Raw genomic sequence first — 21,440 nt, forward strand, 5'->3', positions numbered from 1 at the left:
GATGCAGCTTTCCTTCAACAGCTAGTGGCAAAATGGCCGTCTCCTCAGAAGTCTCCTCAGGTGCTTTTTCATTCATATTCCACATATGCAATATTAATTCAAATGCAAGGTTTAGACTAGCAGTAGTATGTTTTGGTAAGATAGTTGCTCGTGCAGGATTTCTTTTGATAGGCTGATTGGGTTAGGGTTAGGTTACAGGCATTGTCAGTAATCTGTACAGTACATAGTCTGCATATATATATATATATATATATATATATATATATATATATATATATATATAAATTCCACTTTGTTGTTTTATTTAATGTAATGTAACATATTGTGCAGTGTTCTTCAGTGCCAAGAAAGGCGCCTTTAAATAAAATGCGTTATCATTATTATCAATATTATTATTATTATTATTATTATTATTACACCACTGCATAGTCATGTCCATTTTTAGTTCGATTAACTGTAAAATTAGATGTTGCTTTGCAGCTCAACTATGGTCATATAATTGCTGTTGCTTGACCAATCAGTAAAGTAAATTCCAGCTAATAAGGTTTACTTCATTTGGGATTACTTCATGATTCAAACCGTACCATGGTGAACCTGCCTGAACTGTACCACTTGGTAGATGTCTTCCCTCACCTTTAAGGCTTTATTTCCTTTGTTTGTCGTCGTCATGCCACAGGAGCCTTGTTCTTCTGTAAAAATCTAAACAAATGCAGAAAAAAATAACACAGCAAGTAAGAATGATTAAAAAAAAAAAAGACCTTTGCAATTTCCACAGTTAATTACGTATTGCTATTTGTGGGCCACTACCCACCAGGTCAAGCACAAACAAAATAGATCCAGTTGTACCTCTGGAGGACCGGTGTTTGAATATGTGAAACGGTGCGCATCAATATCAGGTTGTATGAGTGAAAGTGACACACAATATTTCTTAGAATTTCCCTGACTTCCTGTTTCTTGATGGTTGCAGTGACAGTGTCTGTTGCTTTCGTCAAGTTGAAGCGTTATTGGTTGGCTTCAGGCCAATCGCTACCAAGTGAACCGAAAGAAGAGGAAGTGATAGAATTTGTGGGAAGGACTCCAGGGGAAAGCCAACTGTGACTTTCATACTCATACACACATCTTATCCATGCAAGTAGCAGCATACGGGAAAGCAGTGAGACACCTGACAAGAATACAAATGTCTAACCGCGACAGTCACAGAAACAAATACATGTGTGCATTTTACATGTACTGTAGTAACTTACTCTACATGGAAACAAAAGACAAAAGGCTTGAGTATAAAGGAGTCAACACAGTCGAGAAAAAGATGACATCAGTCCTCTGAGTACACAACTCCACAAGGGGATGCTTTGTGCCCCGGTGTGTGAGTCTGTCTCTCATCTCTCAGACCTCTGCGCATGTGTGTGTGCGCATGTGTGTGTATTCATTAAAGGGTGTCTCTTGTTGCTGCTCTGACCTAAGCGATCATCATGAGATCAGTCACGATGACTCAGCAGATTCTTCGCCTCGCTCTTTCTCCCTCCCTCTGCCCTGTCCTCCTGTGCCGTGCAAATTCCGTCTTGTTTCTGTCACTTTCCACCGGGTCACCTTTTACTGTTTATAAACAACCTATATACATGTCCCACTTCCTTACAAAAAAAAGTGCAACTGCCATAAACAAATTTGAACAGTGGATTGAGGAAAGATTGAAAAACATTAGCAATAAAAAGGAATCTGGAAATGATCATTTTGCAGGTAGGATTTTTGAAGCATTTTGGGTGCCCTGAAAGAGCTATCAGTTTTGTGTATTTCATTATTATTAAAATCCATGTTATCATTAGTAGGGATGCACCAAAAATATTTGGCCAAAAAGGAGAAACACTTGGCCAAAAATCAAGACACTGAAAAAAATGAACCTTTTTTTGCATATTGCTTTGCAGCTTTGGGAACGGACTGTAATGTCACAAGCAAGCAGTGCCCTGCACAGGTTTGTAAATGAATGATGAGAATGAATGAAATCTGCTTATGATGGCTCTGAACAGAGGTGGTCATTTTATATTATTCTGCTGGTACGTCAGTCATCAGTGACCCACCACGCCTTCAGTCAATAATTTAAACTCTGCACATTCAAACAGCTACAATGAAAGAGTGACGGACGGTGGACTTTTGACATTATTAGACATTATTGGACTGACCTTTTTCCTGTTTGATTTTGAAATGTCCAACTGTGTTTGAATGCACCACGTGCACTGCATACATAACATACAAAGTAGTTTAGCGGTAACACTGAGACTCATGCCATATTGTACAATGACAGTGTAATTGATTAGCGGTCTTCTAGCAGCCTTACCCTTCTCAAAGTCAAATTAAGTTTTACTCCTTTTTTTGTTGTTTTTATGTCTGAGTAAGCAAGGGCTCATAAAATATATGTGTAATAGTTTGGGGATTTTCATTTCATTCAGGTTTATCAGCAATTAAGAATTTTTTAAAGGCATTGTGTTGATTTTGGTAGCTCTGATGCAATGGCAACAAAAAAATGAATGATCAGGACTTAAGTTCGCCCCTCTGCTAACAAAGTTACAAAAGCCATTGCAGTGTCATCCATGTACTATTTTTTGTGTTTATTTTGCAACACATCGTTGGTGTGTGAAGCGACGTTGTTCGTCTTTTTTGGGGGTGCGGGGGGCTGACCTGTCGTCCCGCTGAAATGCTTTACAGTGGTTGACTACCAAGAGACGCCCCTCTCCTACAATATGCTTTCATGAAATTCAGACAAGACGCTTGCTGGTTTTTGCGTCATCATAACATCTGTTTTCGAATGTCTTGTTCTAGGTTTGTCTTTCAGAAGATCCATGTTTTGCCATTTCCAACTGAAAATTTTCAGTGACCAAAAATGTGATGTATCTTTAATTATTGTTATTATTAATAGTAGTTGTTGGCCCGGCAACATTGAGCAATCAACCTCCCCCACAGTGCACCTCTGTGGGTCTGTGAGAATGCTGCAGTTTCAACTGTTAAAAATAGCAGTGGAGCAGAGAAAATGTACAGTACTGTACATTGTAAGCACATACATTACATAGCCGGAGCACATTAAAGACACAGAGATGATTACCGGGTAGTTGTTGCCGTCACAGTTTCAACAGCTTTGCCACCAAAGTTATACCTACTCATAGAAAGAGTCAATGTATTTTCCTTAACCTACATGAAAGAGCCAAAATAATGATCACACACACCGTAAGATATACTGTCACTCTACAACACAGCAAAGTGCAACCTCAAATGGAAAAATATCAAATCACTCTGTGACAATCAAAACTGAGAATTATTTTTGTTTGCAAAGGCATCATTTTTGATACATCGGGAGCTCTATTGAAGTATGCATGCAGTGTGCTGGCATGCGTTGTACGCTCCCACAGCTGGAGGTGCAACATCATCACACAATAGATGGATCAAAGACATGAAGACTAAGGGTGCCTTTGGGGGTGGGGGTGGAGAGATGGTGGGGGAAGTGAAAACAGAGAGGCAAAAAAGAAGGCGTTTTTACTGCCAGGCACAGGTTTATTTCCCCCGTGCCCAACCCCCATAACCCCTCATCTACATACAAACAGAAAGCATGCCAACACATTCCCCTGCCACCATGCTAAGGGGGGCACAATAATATCCACGTTCCACTGCAAATACCCAAACATGCACATGCAGTCAAATTTCAAGTTCAGCACAATGCAAACCACATCAACAAAACAGAAAAAGCTGATTATCCATAGTCCAGACATTCAATTCCATATATTTACTTATCCATCCATTTTTTTATAGCTGCTTTTCCCTACTAAGGTCGCTGGTCTATGGGCAGTAGGCGGGGGACATCCTCAACTGGTTGCCAGCCAATTGCAGGACACAGCGGGACGAACAACCACTCACGCACCCAATTACACCTAAGGACAATCTAGAGAGCCTAATACACCTGCCATGCATGTTTTTTTGGTGTGTGAGAGGAAGCCCGAGTGTCCAGAGAAAAATCCATGCAAGCTCAGGGAGAACATGCAAACTTCACACATGAAGGCAAGCACGAGCTGGAATTGAACTCATGCAGGACCCTGATCTGTGAGCCGAACATGCTGACTCCTCTTCCACTGAGTAGCTCAGATATGTATTTATTTATTTATTTATTTATACAGGGTTTTTTTTTCAGTTATTTGGGTAAAGCGGTGTCTAAAAATAGATGGCACAAAATAAGTTAAAAACGAGAAAATAGAAAGGATCTCTTATATTTATTCTGCACAATGTAAAATATATATTCTAAAAGGAATAAATTATAGAATATTATTTGTAAATGTGACATCTATAAAATATTTTTTGTTCTAGGTCTCAGCCAGCCTAAATAAGAAAAGCAAGCAAAAATAATTTTAACAGTTGTCCATAAAATGAATTTTAACTGCTGTTCAATAGGGCTGTCGGCTGTGTATTCACCTTACTTCAGCACAACACAATTGATGGTCCCAAACCTTTTGACCAAATTGATCTAGTTAAGGCAGCCCAATGAAGTGAAAACCCTTTCAGGGGACTACCTCTTGAAGTTCAATGATGGAATGCCAAAAGTGTGCAAAGCAGTAATCAGAGCAAAGGACGGCTACGTTTGATGTTTATTTTTATGTCTCAGCTATTTCACATTTTTGTTCAATACATACTGTAACTCCATGTGTTCATTTATAGGTTTTGATGCCTTTAGTGAGAATGTAAATAGGTTTGAAAATAAAGAAAACACATTTGAATGTCCAAACCTTTTGACCTGTGCTGTACAAACACAGGTGTGAAAATAAAAATTGTTGTGTGATTCTCATGCTTATTTTTCTCCCAACGCTGTTTACTGTTTAAGTTAAACTTGCTCAAGGAAGGGTCCATGTGCCAAACCCAGACAGTCCAGAGTCTCTGAAGCATTTATGAAGTCAAAATCAAATGGCAAGTATGCATTGCGAGACATGTTGTCGACTGAACATGACACAACATTGCTCAGGGCTTAAGAAACGACTGTCCTGGATCATTTAGGGTTTGGTCATGTGACATTCAAAAGCTGAGCCGTTAGGTACTCTGATGTCATTTTTGGTTGACAGGAAGCGGCAGTTACAAGGCAAAATGACAACCTCCTGCCCACAATTTAGATAACGCAGGTCTAATGTTTAGTTGTAAAACAAAGTGTTTTCAGCAGTTGTTCCAGTCTATTCCATGTTCCAATATATTATAGTCTGTTTTACAAAACTTAAATCTGAAATAATTTTTGCAAAAAGGTCATTGTGGCACCAAAATACAACAAAGCGAATTTACATATAGATTTGAATCTCACGAATTCCACTTCATAAGAAAAAGGAAGACACGCTCACTCATTTGAATCTCATCGTGCGGGCCAATAAATGCTTGTTGGGACCAAAGCCTTTGCTCTGTTCTCAACAGAGAGAATCGTTAGTCCATTGAGACGTTCTTGTTCTAAGCTGCTCAGTTTTTATTGGGCAAACAACACAACCATGGTTGCATGAGTTTGATAGATGCCTAGGAATTGGTGGTGTAAAATTTCTCTGAAAAACACCTGCTACAGTTTTTTCTCTGGGAAATGGTCCAGTGGGCTTAAAAACAGTACCACAAACCGGTTTAACGGATCTACTTGTGGGGATAGCCAAATCTGCATTTATTATCTGAAGCTGCGCAGGTGGCAGTGATGACAACTTTTGCCCGCCGAGAGAAGCGGGACACAGCGGGAGAGTCAATGTTGACTCTGCGATCACGTTAGCTAGCCAGTGACTCTGGCAGCCTCGGGAGCAGGATGTTGTGTTCGGCTTGGCTTCGACTGAAAGACATTTCTATTTTAGACATTTTAGCTTTAGCTCCTTTATTTTTTACTTTGTCTTTCCTTTTTTGAGCTGTTTTGTTTGCTTTTATTAAGCATGATGGGGCGACGAGGGCATCTACATCCATGCACCATGCACATTTTTTTTAACTCATGGCATACCATTGACACTCATCACGACTGACAGGTCCCAAGGGCAGATGATTGGACAAATTATCATCTTGTCCCCTCCCATAACTAGCCACACAATGTTTGGACGCACGTACAAATATCAAGATGCACCAGTTATCATGCTTGTTCGCAACCAGCAAAACCAGAACCTTCAGGACATCAAGGTGAATAACAGATGCATGATTATCTAAATATCAATTGTATCGTAGTTTTATAGATTATTTATAGATTATCTAAATATCAATTGTATCATAGTTGTGTGGGTTTTTGAAAAGGTATAGAAGGCAGACACAATGTTCTATTGACGCTAACGAAACAAACACTTTGCTGTTCAGCGGTGAGTGAAGGTGCATCGCTCAGCACTTTTAGATCATCATCAAATAATGTACTGCAGATTGCTCCAAGTTACCGCATGTTTGGGAAGAACTGTAAATGGGTACTGCACACTTTTATTAGACAAAAAAGGTGCCCTGCTGCACACAACCCGTCTTGGACAGCACAGGTCATGTGTAGGTGACCCAGGTTAGGGATCATCTGCTGAGCAAAGGTATCGCCATCCATCTTGGACTTGCCAGTGGCGTCCTTTCCAACGTGCAAGTGGGGTGGTCGCGGCACTGACACTCTTGCTACTACGGACAGCTTTTCTGCTGTGCCCGGCTGTATTTCGATGTGGCCGCAGAAAGAATGCTGACGACTCAAGAGTGGAGCTGCTTATAGTTACAGCACAAACAAACATAAACATGCACACAAGCAAATGACATGCCGTGATGGCTAAAACACAAGCGGGGATAGGACTTAGGAGAAAAGGTAAGAGGAGATGTGATGCTGGAGGAGGTTGTGAAGGAGAACTCAAAGAATGCTGACGTCTCCAGAGCTGATTAGCGCTACAGCGGAGACATCACACCCACAGCTGAGAAAAATGCTGAGTGCGGAGGGAGAACAGGCTGGGGGGTGCAAATGACAAGGGAGACAGAAAAGAACTTGAGCGGGGGGGGGGGCATAGGTTCGGATGGAGGGATAGGATGGCAAGGGAGGAGAGGAAGAGGGAGGCAGGGGGTGGGAGGGTGTTTGGGTGAAAATGCATCCTCAACACATTTGTAAGAGCTTAGCTGTTGGGTACGGAGGTGGGTGGAGGGAGGATGGAGAGACGACCAGTGAGGGGGGCAGCAGTGGAGGATTGGGGTCGGAGAGAAAAGAACTGAGCTCAGCAACGACCACGGCTAAAACCTCCAATTAGAAAAGTTCTGAAGCTCATCCACTGCTGACCATCAAACATGCACATACAATACACACATAGTCCTGGACCAAGTGAAATACTGACAATGATAAACAGTCGGAAAAAACTATTTTGATGAAGTACAGACAGAAAGCGCTGTAGGTGAAACAGTGATAATGATAAAAAAGACGGGAAAAACCGTTTTCATGAAGTACAGACAGAAAGCGCTGCATTTGTATTTCTGTGTGTGTGTGTGTATGTGTGTATCTTCTTCACAATGTACCCTAATTAATCTTCTTTGAGAAAAACCTTTTGCGCCAGGCCAACAACACTGAGAAGAATTTCTTAGAAAGCGACCTCCAGCTCATGTTGGGCTCCTGGCATACACACACACACACACAGGCACACACGCGCTTACACAAACAAACGCACACAAATAAACCCAAGGGCTTGTGAATGTGGCTGTACAGTACACAAGCACAAACACAGAAGAGAATGATTAAGAATAGCTGGTAAGAGTGATCCAGTGGCAAGTCTATATTTGGAGAGTAATCCAAGCATAACAAGAAGTTTAACTGTGCCTGCATAGTGACCAAACAATTACTGAGAACGGGGACAGTAGTAAGTGGAGTAGGACAGAGATGACAAAAGGAACATGTGGAGAAATACTGCCTCTGCAGCTAATCCTGCCCATGTCAAGAGATAACAAAACCTGCTCTCACTTTGCTATAGCAAAGGTCAGCAATATGTGGCCCGCAGGCCAAAATTCACTCACCACCAGCTAAATTTGGCTCGCTTAATGACATTGATGAAAATAGAGATTCCCTGCATTTAACATGTCTGGGTATTGCTGTGGTCTTGTTTCACTGCAAAATAATGAGCCGCTCTACGCAAAAACAATCTACTTCTGTGTTTTGTGTTACGCAGCCGATGAGGTGTTTTCTACACTACAGACAACCTACAGGCTACATTACTACAAAGTGGCTACAAAGTGTTCACGTCAAAAGGAATAGACTGATGAAGGTTGACTGGTACACGATAAAGAACTTCCGCAAGCATAATAATTTGTTGTAGACTATGGTCTATCATTGCTGAAGCAATACTACCATCATGAACTCATAGAAATACAGTATAAACACTGTTTGGATAAGGACAGCCGCTCATGGTAAAATATACAGTGGACCCCTGTGTTACAATGTCCCCGATTTACGTTATTTTCATGTTGTGACCTGAAATAGAGTTTTTTCATCCCCTCTTTATGACATGTATGGCGCAGTATGGCTGTGGAGATCAATCCATGTATCGATAGAATCAATACCAAAGTCAATATTGATATTGTATCGATATCAAATAGGTATTATTGAGCTTTTGCATTTATTTCTTTTTTTTTCGTTTCTCACAGGTTCCTCACTAAATCCTAAATAAAAAATAGTAATAGGTCAAACATTATAAAATATCTTAATACTTTATGAGCCTAAAACTAATTGGTATCGGTGATACTGGCACCGATATTTACTTAGCATCCATTAATACCAAGATCTTAAGTATCGCACAGCTCAAACACAAATGTACAAATACTTTAAACCTATTGCAATTGATATCATATTGTGCCACCAATATCAAACCAAATTGTGAGCTTTCGTAATTGTTACATCCCTACTGACAATAAGCGAAGATGGAAAATACAGGTAGGTAGGCAGATTAATGAGCAGGTTTATTTCCTGGTTGAGAAGAAGCAGATGTGGCTGAAGCCAAACTTTGGCAATGTTTTTGCTTTCTGCACTTTGGTTTCATCTTCATAATGAGATTATTTTTTTTTTGGTAAGAAAAGCAGGATATGTCTAATGAAAATGTAATTCCGGCCACCCCCCACAGTCAAAGTTGCCGAACGATGATCTACAGTATGTGGGCTGCGAATGTCGGTAAATAATTAACGGCGAGCTCTGGAGGGCGGCTAATTGAGATTTAGGAATCAGATAAGCAATAATGGCAACCTGCGAGCGAAGAAGTGGCCTCACAACAGAGACCATGGATAGACCGAGGAGGCGTTCACAAGAGAGTACACTTTCAGAGTGTGCGTGTGTCAAGAGGGTCCAAATAAGATCAGGGAGCTATTAAATGGGAAGTTTGCAAAGCCTGAAATAGCAGACATGAAGAATATATTAGAACAAAAACGGAAAGGCTTTGTCCCATAAATGGCACTATGAACCCAGCATTCATAATATGAGGAACACCCTCACCACAAAATGACACTAGAAATTGTGTTTCAAAAGAAACTCATCTAAAGCTTGATTTCAATTCATGTTATTTTGTCTTAGAAATATTTATTTAACTATTTGTTACAGTGACGTTCTCAAATTACACTTTTGCCTATATTTTTCAACCCTCAAAGACACCCCAATAATAGCCAGTAATCACACTAAGCTCAAAACTGCATTAATAACAAAACATTGTTAAAACCTGAAACCCAAAATCTAGATGTAAATGATCTCTCCATCAGTTTTACAAGCAAACAAAGACACTTGTGTGATTTTTATCAAACTATTTATTGGAGTGCAAAGGGCTCTCTGGCATCACACTTAGGATTCGAGAATGGAAAAAAGTTACAGCAAAATAACGTTAGATGCAAGATTTTATGTTGTGCATTTTTGCCATAAAAAAATAATCAAATCATTCATAATTTTAGTATTATTGAGGTATATCTTTCCAACTCCACTGTGTAGGAAAGGGCAGTACTGTATAAGACCCATTGCAACTAAGCCATGTCTGCCAATTAGCAGTAAATGGTCATATTACAACTTAAAATTAGTCAACCTCTGCATACTCACAGCTTGGCACTGATAGATTTGGAAGATTTTTTTTCCACAATGGCCTGTAATATTTTGTTCTTTTTCAGAAACTGTTTTCCATCATCTTCCACTTTTTAATATTAAATGTATTTGATATTTATTATTTTTGTTGTTGTTTTTGTTTCAGATTTTTTAGTTTGTTTGGCACAAAAAAGGAGGGGGGGCACTCGGAGTATGGTCCGCCTGTGCGCCACCAGTTGCCCATCCCTACTGATTCGGTTGTTCTTAACAATGCCCAGCTGTCTTTCACACAAATGAGAGGATGGAAAAATGTACTGTTTCAAAATTTCTGGGCAAAATGAGACCATAATACCTTGTGCTTGAATCACACTGCAAATACAAAAGGAAAATGAGGTGTAGCTCCGGTTCTGAAGACCAGATGTCATGAAAAAACATGCTATATGTTAAAAAAAAAAAAAAAAAAAGCCATTATTACATGATTAGAGAGCTTACAGTGTTGTGCTGATGCACCTGTCTGTTTTGTTCATTTCCTAAACATGAGACAAACTATTTATAGCATGTTGAACTTATCTAAATTTAAACTCTTAAGATGTTTCATTTTAGATGTTCAGTAAAAAAGACAAAATGCAAACAAAATCAGGCAGCTATGCCAAGTTATGGCTAAGAAAATCGCTAAAGTGCTTCAGAAAACGAATGGTTTGCAAATACTAGGACAGTCATTGTGTTCTGCTGGAATTGTTAGAGAACAAATGCTCACTGCTTGTTGAAATGCAGCTGCGGTCAGTGACATTTTCAACTAATAAATAAAATATTATTATGAAATATATACATAACACGTGTGGGGGTGATAACACAATGTGACTAACTTTACTATACAATGGTATTAGTATGCATGTAGTTTTTGAGATTGCACATCACTTCTCAGCAAGGCAGAAAATATCCAAAAATGTGACTGTACATTGTGGCAAATTACTTTTCTATATCATCTTCCGACCACGCAACATAAGCAGAGAGCAGAAATTAAATTATTATTTTAGGCCGAGAAAAAAGATACAAAAAACATCAGTTATCAGTATTATCAAGCAAGACCAAACATAGTAGCCCGCCAAATGTGAGTGACTTTAGTAAGTTATAGATTAAATTAGATAGGAAGTTAATTACTTGCAGGATTGCGTAAATTCTACATAAACTACTTCCATCCATGATCTCACCTATACCCCTTGTCCTTGTTACTGTAGCTTCACCAATGAGGTGGACCTTAACCAAACTGACAGAGCTGGAAGAAGGTTTCACATAGGACTGGTTGTCAGTCACACAGACATAACATATTGTGTTCAAAAAAAAAAAATAAAAAAGAAAAAGGAAAAAAAAAATTTTCTGGCCACCCACGGAAATAGAGTTGAACGGTATCGCCTCACATATCTTGGGCCAATGGGACACGTTTGCTTGGTGACGGTCTACTCTCAGAGAAAGAAGACTTTCTTAGTGTAGACTTACACTAGTAGCCTGTAAATGTAAATGAATCAAGGAACAATCACTTTCTCGAGAGTTTAAAAAGGGTTATCTGCAGGTGCAGGGTAGTTAAATGTGCGTGAGCCAGTGATTGTGCAGTGTGTGTTATTAAAAGTGAGGGAAAAAGTCCTGGCGTCAACACGTTTTTTCCCCATTGCAGGTAGTAAGTCGGAGTGTGATGACTATTTTCCCAACACAAGCACAAAAAATTGCATCGTCAGACTGTTGAGTCCTGGCTCTGCCTTTTTTTTTGTATAAGAGAAAAACATCCTGGGTCAAACAGACTCTCATTTGCCATGTACAATCAGACGGTTACAAGGACAACATTAGTGCAAAATAAAATCATGTAAAGTTGCCACTCTTCCAAGTTTAAGTGCATCCTGATGAAACACTTCCCTACAGCAGTAGGGTAACATGTCTTATGCAGTAACATGTCTTATGAGAACCACTGATCAAATTTTTTTTGCAGAAACATTTAGCAACATTGACAAAACGGTATACGGCATGTAGCGAAAGATAACACCGTAATCTTGTCAGAGAAATCTCAGAAAAGAAGACTAGGACAAGCCTAGCTGCTTAAACAGCAAAAAGAGTAACTCAGACCAGCCAAGATTGACTTTTCTATGCCGGGCATAGGGAAAAAAAAGCTTGGGCAAATGTAACTCGTGGGTCTTCCAACGCCAGTTTTCCACTTGCCCAGCCGTTCCCCCCGGCTTTTATTGAATAGAAGCATAGCAGATTACAAGACACAACAAAAGAGCCAGCCGGGCGCCACCGGCAGCTGGGCCAAGGTCCCGGCTCACACTTTCGTGCGTCAACAGTTCTATCTAAGGACAGGGTCAAGATGAACTAGGATTGCATAAATGGGTAACAATGAACTAAGAACATAATGATAACAACCTAATATATGATTCCCTTCACAAATCTCTCTATCCTAATTACAATTATTGCCATTGTTGATATTCCAAAGACACATTAAGGATATTCTCCTTAGGTCTAAGGTGCTCAATCATCTTGCATTAAACAACTTTAAGGATGTTTGCAAGTGACATTATGAGTAAAATCGGTCTACTCGCAATGTGCTGTAAGCTTAAGCACACACAGTCATATGCACAATCATGACATCCTATTATTACACTGCTGTAGTGCAAGTGCTCCCAATAGAGATGTGAAGTGCATCTGTCACACCGTGCTCGCTGTTGACTAGCGAGCACACAGTTCTGAAATAGAGCACATGCTCATCACAGAAAGCTTACACACGAGCATACAGTTTGTAGCTGGAGTAGTTCCCCTTGAGCTAAAAAGGTTCATGGTCACCAGGAGGCCACAGTTCTGGCCCAGTTAGTGGCAAGTGAGGTACTGTACTTTGCATGTTGCTGTGAATTGAAAACAAATAACAACAACAAAAACTATTCATTCATCCATTTTCTGTAGCACTGGGCTTATTTGGGTTACGGATTTACTGGTGAATAGCCCAGCTAAGGGACAACAGGTGGGACCCTCTGGACTGGTTGCCAGTCAATTAGAGGGCACATATTAAATGTGTGGCCCCACCCCCCCAAAATTAAAAAAGTTAAAAAAAAAAAAATCGATTCACATACATAGTAAAATTCTCATTTACCATGATTTGGAATTGATATCCAACGTCCCAAAATTGATTTTATAAGTTAAAAACAGGAAACAATTACGCTTCCTGTCTGCTACGGGAGCAACTACATTGGATGCACACTGCCAAGGAAGAGACAGCATAATGTCACTAGGCAGCGCCGTGAACCTAGGTGGTAGTAACCAGCACCACGAAGGGCAGCTTCAGATTTAACACACCAAATAATACAAGCACATCAATGTAATGGTCATAGTACACTTTCCTTACAGATCCAGACTTAATACATGTAAAAAAAAAAAAAAAAAAGACGATTGAAAATCAATTCTATATTGACTCAGACACCGAAAAATCTAAATCAAATCAAATTGTGAGACAGCCAGTCCCACCCCTAGCACATACAGACCATTATTCACATGTACTATACCATACAACATGCTTTAGTTGATCCATGTCAATTACTAGGCTTGTGAATCTGCAATCACTGATAGCATTGATTGATTGTTAAAGACTTAGTTAGTCCTCCTCGATGAGACAGTAAACTACCTGCTACAGTAAACTATCTCCAAACAAACAAATGTGGAATTCATTTTTTTCCCTTATGTTTGTTAGTTCGTCCTTGATCTACTTTACTACGGTATTTGTATGCGCCAGAGAGTTACGAAAACAAGTGGCATAGCAAGACCTCAACGCCAAAATGAACGTTTTCAATAACTGCCATCCAAACATGCAACAAAACCTACTAATTGTGTATTCCAAAAATTTATTGTAACATTTCAACAGAACAGTCAACACGGCGTAAACTTATACTGTATATCTGTTTTTAACACCATTCCCAGGAGCTTTTGATAAATGGAAGGTGATGACGGATGCTTCAAATTAATGTGCCTGCTTATCTTTTCGACACTCTCTGAACTTGAAACATCCATGTTTCCAAATAAGGTTTATGAATTCCAAGCACAATTCTACTATCGTCATACTGCAGTCAGAACTGCGCAAGATGATGCAACTGGTAGAAAACACTTGCACAGATGCTCTTGTGACCGACACCTTGCATCTCAAACGCCACACGCCATTCCTAATACTTCAACGCGGCATGAAAAGCAAACGCACAAACGTGGTCTGGAGCACTTGTGTGCACGTGCAAGGAGTCTCCTCTTCAAAGAGCTCCAAAGTGAGCCCTTGCAAGGAAAACATTAGCGGTACAAGACATTAGCACGGCTTACTTAGAGTGTGATTACTTATAAACACCAGCTGCTCTTTACTATTGCTGTTTGAATTCACCACAATCATTTCAGCACTGAAGGTTGGATCAGTAAAACAAATAGCCTCAACTCAACTACGCCGCCTTTCCATTTCCCCCATCCCCTCTTGGTTTATATTGGATTAGTCTTTAATTCATGCTTTTCTGTCTCTGCAGGGAGGTAAACACCTTTGGACACTTTGGAGTTTGGGCTAATTTAACATACGCAGCAAGTAGAAGCGATTTACATCAACACATACACACGCACACAAAGACTGTGAAGCATGGAGATGATTATGCACTAGATCTGCTTACACCATATTTCATCATTACCGTTGAGAGGGGAAAAAGACACTCAACTATTGATCTGCCCAACTGCTTTCCACTCACATACTCCCTGTGCATCTCTTTTACTCTGCTTCTTTTACTTCCATTTCACTCACAGTATATCTTTCTGAAGTAGAGGCTATAGTAGCACAATAAATAAATTAATAAATACTCTCAACACACACAAGCATAAAATTCACACGTTCACCACACCACAGGTGAACACAATATTGCGAGAATAGCCTTATGAAGGCTCTCCCTTCTTTCATGCTGATTCTTCTTTCATGAAATACAGAAGAGATAGATACAAATTGGGAAAAAAATATCTAACGAAACATTGTTTTCCCACCCCCCCAAAATAAATACAACTGGAGTATTCAAATTGAGTAATGTTTTTGTAAAAGGAAGGAAAGGAGAAGTGAATTGAAGTGAATGGAACTGTTTGCAACCAATAGAATTTTGGAGAATATCTGGTGAGCGTCTTTGCAGACGCAACCTTGAACGAACCCTGACCCAAAAAAAAAAAAAAACGCTACGTACGCAAACACTCGCAAACCTTCTCCACTCAGTGGGATATGGGCCTAAAAATTGAAGCTATCAACAGTTGAAACTACACAGCTGTGAAAGTCATTCCAGGCAATAAGCGTTAGACTTAAGTAGACTTAAAGAGATACTGAAAGATAAAAAAAAGGTGCTAGATATAGTCAACTAAGAATTTAAGCGAATAAAAACTTGGTTTGACTTAAACAAATGATCTCTAAATTCTGAAAAATCAAACTTCATCATTCTTATTTGTAGAAAAATGTAAAAAGATCCAAAACGTTTGAACTATTACGCAAAGCAAATGAATCACTTGATAACAAAGCATTGTACATATTATCATACCATTGAAGAAAGGGGAAATGCTTGCAAAGCATATATTCAGTCAATTTTTACTTTGCAAAAAAGGGCAATAAGACTAATTAGTAGAAAACCAAATAGAGAATCAACAATTCCATTATTTTTACAGACAAACTATTGAAATTCCATGAATTGGTAGAATATCATATTCTGCTCATTATGTTTAAAGCTCACAAAAAAAAACATGACCAATCAACATTCAGAAAAGATCTGTAAAAAGATAAAGTAAATATATGTTAAAAGGATTTTTCAAAAAAATATGATGCATGACTAAATTCATTGAATGCTATGTCTCTATAAAGGTTGTTAATTTATGGAACAACCTGGATGAAGAAACCAAAGCATCCGTATTAGTCACCACATTCAAGAAAACAATAAAAGTTGGACCAATACTTTTATTTGTGTTTTTCTTGTTTTCTTTTTCAATGAAATAAATTATTGAAATGAAAGTAACGAATTTAACCATTTTCAAGCAGTAAAATGTTATTTTGTTTATAATTAATTTGATAACTAAACTATTCATCATGTACCGTTAATACATCTAAAAACACATTAGGCCACTTGTCACTGAAAATGGCATAACTTACGCCCAAGGCTCAAGTAACAGCCAATCAGGGCTCAGTTTCCAGAAGTCACATGACTAAACCTATTTTGTTTTTCAAGCCTTGAACACAAATTATGTCATTTTCAGTTTACAGCAATTGATTTTTAAAGGTATTAACCGTACAAGATAAAAAAATTTAGTAAAACAAAAAAAAAATACAAAAATGTCACTATTAAAAATGGATTTACATGGTGTTTCTAAACTTTTGACCAGTACTTTTTTCTTTTATTTCTTTCAGTTCTTGTACTACAAATTATTTTGACACATTACTGTGGGAGTCTTTTGAAATAACAGTGGACAGTGAATGACAGTTTTTCAGTAATCAAAAAACTATACCAGTAGGCAAAGAGATGGCATCCCCACTATTTCGCTTTAGCCCCAGTTCTCATCCATGCTTAATGTGCTAACAATACCGCTGTAACTAGCACAGGTCCATGACCAGTAATCAATTATATTGGCCAAATAGAGGCCCACAAAGTTAAATTTTGCTTAAGGCCCCATGGAAAGGTGGGCTGACCTGCTCCGCTAGGCATGTAGATCTATTTTACCCACAGTCACACACAGATAGATCTGAGTATCTAAATCCATTCCCCGCTTCCTCTTTTCACCATCACACACACACACATATGCACAAACGCACACACGCACAGGACAAGTCAAAGAAACTCGCTGTGGTAAGTAACAAGTGAAAACGCCATCTGTCAAGCGAGGGAGCATTTGCTTCGCCTCAGCATTTTCAGGGGAATGCCTTGAAGACAAAAAGGTCCTTGTTCTCAATCTCTCCGCAAATCCCATCTCTCATTCTTTCTTCATCCCCCTTGCTCCACGCGCCTTTGCCGCCGCTCCGCCACCATCAGCAAAGTTGCACGCATAAGCATTGGTCAGCGTTCAATTACTGTGAACACCAGGGAAGGATGGGGAAAGTACTTGACAGAGAAATGCACTTCAAGCACTGATTAAATACTGATACCAAGTATAAAAAGCTTAGCCCCTAGGTTGTGTCTGCGTGTGCGTTTGTGAGCGTATGAGAGAGAGAGAGAGAGAGGAGAGGAAGAGAGAGAGGAGAGAAAGAGAGAGAGAGAGAGAGCGAGAGAAAGGGGGGGTGCTTTTCTATCCAATACTGATACAACTATTTCATCATTATGACCCTCTATTACAGTACTTGCCAACTTGCTTACTACATACTTTTGATACACTCTGCAGAGTGCTGACTCTAACTAAAGCTGCTGATTTGGAATCATTAGGGGGTGAAGTTTCAGTTTTCTTGGGTCCACAGAGCTTCCCTATTACTCTTGAGTTGCAATGTGCACAGGTTGCAACCAGTCAGCAGGTAATGTAATAATAAGTCAATGAGGAGGAGGCACTCACTTGCAACACCCAAGAGGCAATTGCTTTATATTTAATTATTAATTTAGAAATATAACTATCCATCCATCTATTTTCTAGACTGGTTATCTTTTTTAGGGTCACAGGGAGCTTTATCTTATGCCAGAGCCTTCGGCCAAAGGGTACAACTTGGCACAAATAGAGACAGATGACTATTCACACTCACGTCACCTTGTCACAAAGTGGGAATTGCGGAGTGTACCTCTTCACCAGGGATCATCAACCCTTGTGAAACTGAGAGCTACTTCTTTGGTAAGGAGTAAAAAAAAAAAAAACACACCAGTTTGATTCACACTTCTGAAATGATGAATTTGTTCCAAAGTATCGGTCGGAACGATATTGGTAAAGGATATTTAATGTTATATCCTTTTGCGTAAAGACACCGATCATGTTGGTGATTCCAAACAATACGTAAGAAACAGTTGTAGTATGCAAATCAAGTATAATATGTAATGTAAATGTAATACATGTATAATTGTTTGTAAAATGTTGATAAAATCACAATGTTTGATCACTGGTAAGCCATGTACAGAATAGGCGAGCAGGTTACTCATGTGATCCTTGGGGGCTACCTGTGTTGGGGACCCCTGCACTGCACCATCAGTAATGTTGAGATTTGGCATATTTTGTTTAAACGCTCGCGATTGTCTTCATTATGTGAATAGGTGAGGTCCCCTTTTATCGGTAAGGAAACCATTTGGCGTGTATTCTCCACATAACGGGATTCACAGCCACATGTGCTGTGAGAGATCATCAGGTGTCCTCTGGGAAATAACCGATTTTACACTAAGCACAAGGGGGAAATAAAAATAGCTCCCCAAGTACCACTATCACAACCAGCAAGTTTTGAAGTATTTAATAGGAAAGAGAAAAACAAGTCATTTCACAAAATTATGACTTCAATGCACTGCACTTAAACGCAATATTAAAATGCAATCTGAATAAATATTGAAAAAACAAACAAAGCTAAAAGAGTGAATGTAAATTTATTGAACCTAAAAGTTCACACAAGCAAACTGTATTTAATAAACAGTAAGTGTTTCAGCAATGGACGGGATTTCCCACTTTACAAAGGCAAATTATGCGATTTGCACATTTTATTCAGTGATTCTTTTTTTTTAGATGTATTTATTTTCTCCGAACCGTCTATGCCTGCGACATAGTGACGAGTAAGACCAATTATGTATTCAAACGTCGTCATTAATTGAAATCAGCAACAGAGATGTCTCAAATGTAAATTATGCGACGTGGCCGAATAAAGGTTGGCAAGCGCCGACGATTGAAGTCATTCGCGATGTGAATCTCCGTTGAAAACGAGCGTCACCGTCCCCACTGCGATGGGCGGGTGCACTTGTTTCTAGGGCCCCCAATAGAAAGCGAGCGCTTTTCCCTCGCTAGACCTTTGTCCGCCCGCCTCCCGCCGGTGCCATGTTGCCATGGCTCCCTCGTGCTTCTCCGTTAGCGCTCGCAAAATAACACCGACGTGGTGATGATTCGGCGACAGAAACCGCCAACCGAATCGAACCGCAGCCTCTGATACTATACGAGCCCAAGTGTCTTTACTGCGAATCATTCAACATTCCTCCGATTGGGAGAAAAGGCCCGTCGGAGGGCACAAAGCGAACGTCAAAACGTCACACACTCGCTCCACACACACGCGCGCGCGCCAGGGGCGAGCGCCGCTTCCCAGCTCCCGCAAGCTAGCCGCTGGCAGACAGCGTCGGTTCCCGTCACAAATGGAACACCAAAGTGTGAAGCCGAGCGGGAGGACGGGAAGACACGAGGCGAGCAGAAAAACAACAAAGCAAACAGCTGAGCGCGTGCGAGCGTGAGAGTGGCGTACCTGCAAATGAGCGTTGGCCATACAGCCGCTTTCAGCACCTGTCGCGAGGCGAGCTCCCTCGCTGCCCGTCTTCCGACTCGTTACTTAGCACGTTCGCCGACTTCCCCACTTCTAGCTTCACGCGACGCTACCAAATAGGCGACACCTCCGCCGGTCGACCTTTGCTGTCAACGCGGTGCCCTCGCCCCTCTCATTCCGACACATGGCTAGCTGGCTTCTTCTTTGCGAGGTTGCCAGTCACTCGCACACATGGTGCTCCCCCCTTTGTCCGTATTGTGGAATCACCGCTCGCTCGCTCGCTCGCTCGCTCGCTCGGTCCCGACTGGCCGACGACCGGCCAGCCGGGTCGCGATGATTCAGCGCTTCTACGGGGGCGGGTAGTACGCGGCTTTGCGACAACAACTCGACGTCGCGCGCACTCAGCGAAACAACGCCACTTTTATTCAGCACTTTGTGGAGATTTCAAGTTGCTGACTCACCAGAAGTGGAAACCGGACCGGCGCCGTCCGTCCGCCCCCGACCCTCGATGGCCGGCCGGCTCGCTTAGCTCGGAGGTGCTCGAGTGGTTGCGGAGCGAGAAGGAAGGAGCGACGCTTGGCCCCTCTCCTTCGCTTGACGCCTTGTGGCACCCACCGTCCGTGTGCTGTGAGGATCCACTCCTTCCTCGCTTGTTTCGGTCTGGCTTCAGCCGAGAGACGTCAAGCGATGTTTGGATCACATGGTTTCATTCATGAAGGCGCTACGTAACCCGCATTTAAAGAGACACGGCCTACTACTACGAACAACAACAACACTCTAGTCACAAGTGGAGGATTAGGTGGCGGATTTAGTTTCTGGAAATTCGATTACCAACATAGAATGCTGCCTATCCCGCCGCAGCGGCTGACTATTTTTACAATAAAAAAAGAGGCAAAGTCTCAGATTCATTCATTTGTGTCAAATTCGTTCATGTGTATCTCTTCTGTCACGCGAATCTGTTAACACTAAACACTCTTTGTCTTTTACCTTTTGCCAGTCAAGCATTTCCCAACCAAACACCCTTCTCAAAACATAAACATAGCAAGGTGTATTTTGTCACTTGCTATCATTAGCTAATATTGATTTTTCTACTTGGTTCACAAGGTCAACAAAAATATGGGAAATGTGGACAGAATTGCTGTTGTCTCAACACTTGCTAGTGCTGCCACATGTGGCATGCAATGTGCCCTCTTCCTTATAAGTACAGGACATTCCATTTTTATTTCTCTTGAGTTTATTCTTGAACGGAATTAATTCACGCTCAATTGTTTTCACTCAAGAGCACCCAGTTTGACTGTTGATTAGGCTTACACCAATGTATTCAGCTTGAAAGTGTCTGAAACTGTTTGCTATTTTATGCAATATCAATGATTTGTGGCATTTTCATAATTCGCACGGCAAACAGTGATTCCAATTTTACGTTGTATGAATGTTTTGAGGCAACATTATGACTTTAATTTGCCTAAATTGTAAATTGACTTTGCACTTACTGTCTCTACTAGCGCCTTTCTACCTACCTCAGGTACTCAAAGCATTCACACTAACAACTCCTTTTACCTCATGCGTTTACACACCAGTGGTGGTAAACTACATTAGTATGTAGCCACAGCTGCCCGAGAGGCGAGGCAGCCATTTTTGCGCCTACGGCCCTTCCAACCAACCATTGGAGGCAAGGCTGTTAAGTGTCTTGCCCATGGACACGACGACACATAACTCGGAAAGAGCGGGATTCGAACAGGAGACCCTTCAGTGACTGTCACACTACCCCGTGCTCGTGTGACTGTTCATTTCATAGACTTATAGGAATGTTTGCTGGAGCACCAGTTCCTTACTTCATGCTGTGAAGTAATATAATACAAATAAACAATATTTAATTACATTTAGTTGTCAAATCCATTATTTCTGTCTCAAATTGTTTTTGTTTGACCTAAATGAACTTTCATTTTATGTCTGGCTACTTTTTGAATAAGAGCAGTGGTTCTCAAAGTGGAG

At 40.5% G+C, this 21,440-nt stretch overlaps 1 protein-coding gene and 1 long non-coding RNA gene across 4 annotated transcripts in view; one reads left to right on the top strand and one right to left on the bottom strand.

The window, feature by feature from the left end:
• The window catches only part of LOC148420892 (uncharacterized), a 16,582-nt gene extending 12,099 nt beyond the window's left edge, over positions 1-4,483 (top strand). Inside the window, exon 3 of the long non-coding RNA XR_015866128.1 lies at positions 3,793-4,483. This is a non-coding gene — a long non-coding RNA (uncharacterized LOC148420892). The remainder of the gene's footprint in view (positions 1-3,792) is intronic.
• mafgb (MAF bZIP transcription factor Gb) overlaps positions 1-20,198 on the bottom strand; it is a 25,346-nt gene extending 5,148 nt beyond the window's left edge. The window contains exons 1-2 of one of the 3 annotated variants that reach the window (XM_088419351.1): positions 19,910-20,198; positions 634-699 (exon numbers count right to left, since the gene is read on the bottom strand). In XM_088419351.1, coding sequence (XP_088275477.1) covers positions 634-669 — 36 coding nt within the window. In that variant the 5' untranslated portion in view covers positions 670-699; positions 19,910-20,198. Of the gene's footprint in view, positions 1-584; positions 700-19,430; positions 19,837-19,909 lie in introns of those variants that run through there. The other 2 variants (XM_088419350.1, XM_088419352.1) reach the window with 2 other exon arrangements.
• Between the last annotated feature and the right edge of the window lie 1,242 nt (positions 20,199-21,440).

Source organism: Hippichthys cyanospilos, chromosome 7 (assembly GCF_059441005.1).
Source record: "Hippichthys cyanospilos isolate Australia breed blue-spotted pipefish chromosome 7, RoL_Hcya_1.0, whole genome shotgun sequence".
Lineage (NCBI taxonomy): Eukaryota > Metazoa > Chordata > Actinopteri > Syngnathiformes > Syngnathidae > Hippichthys > Hippichthys cyanospilos.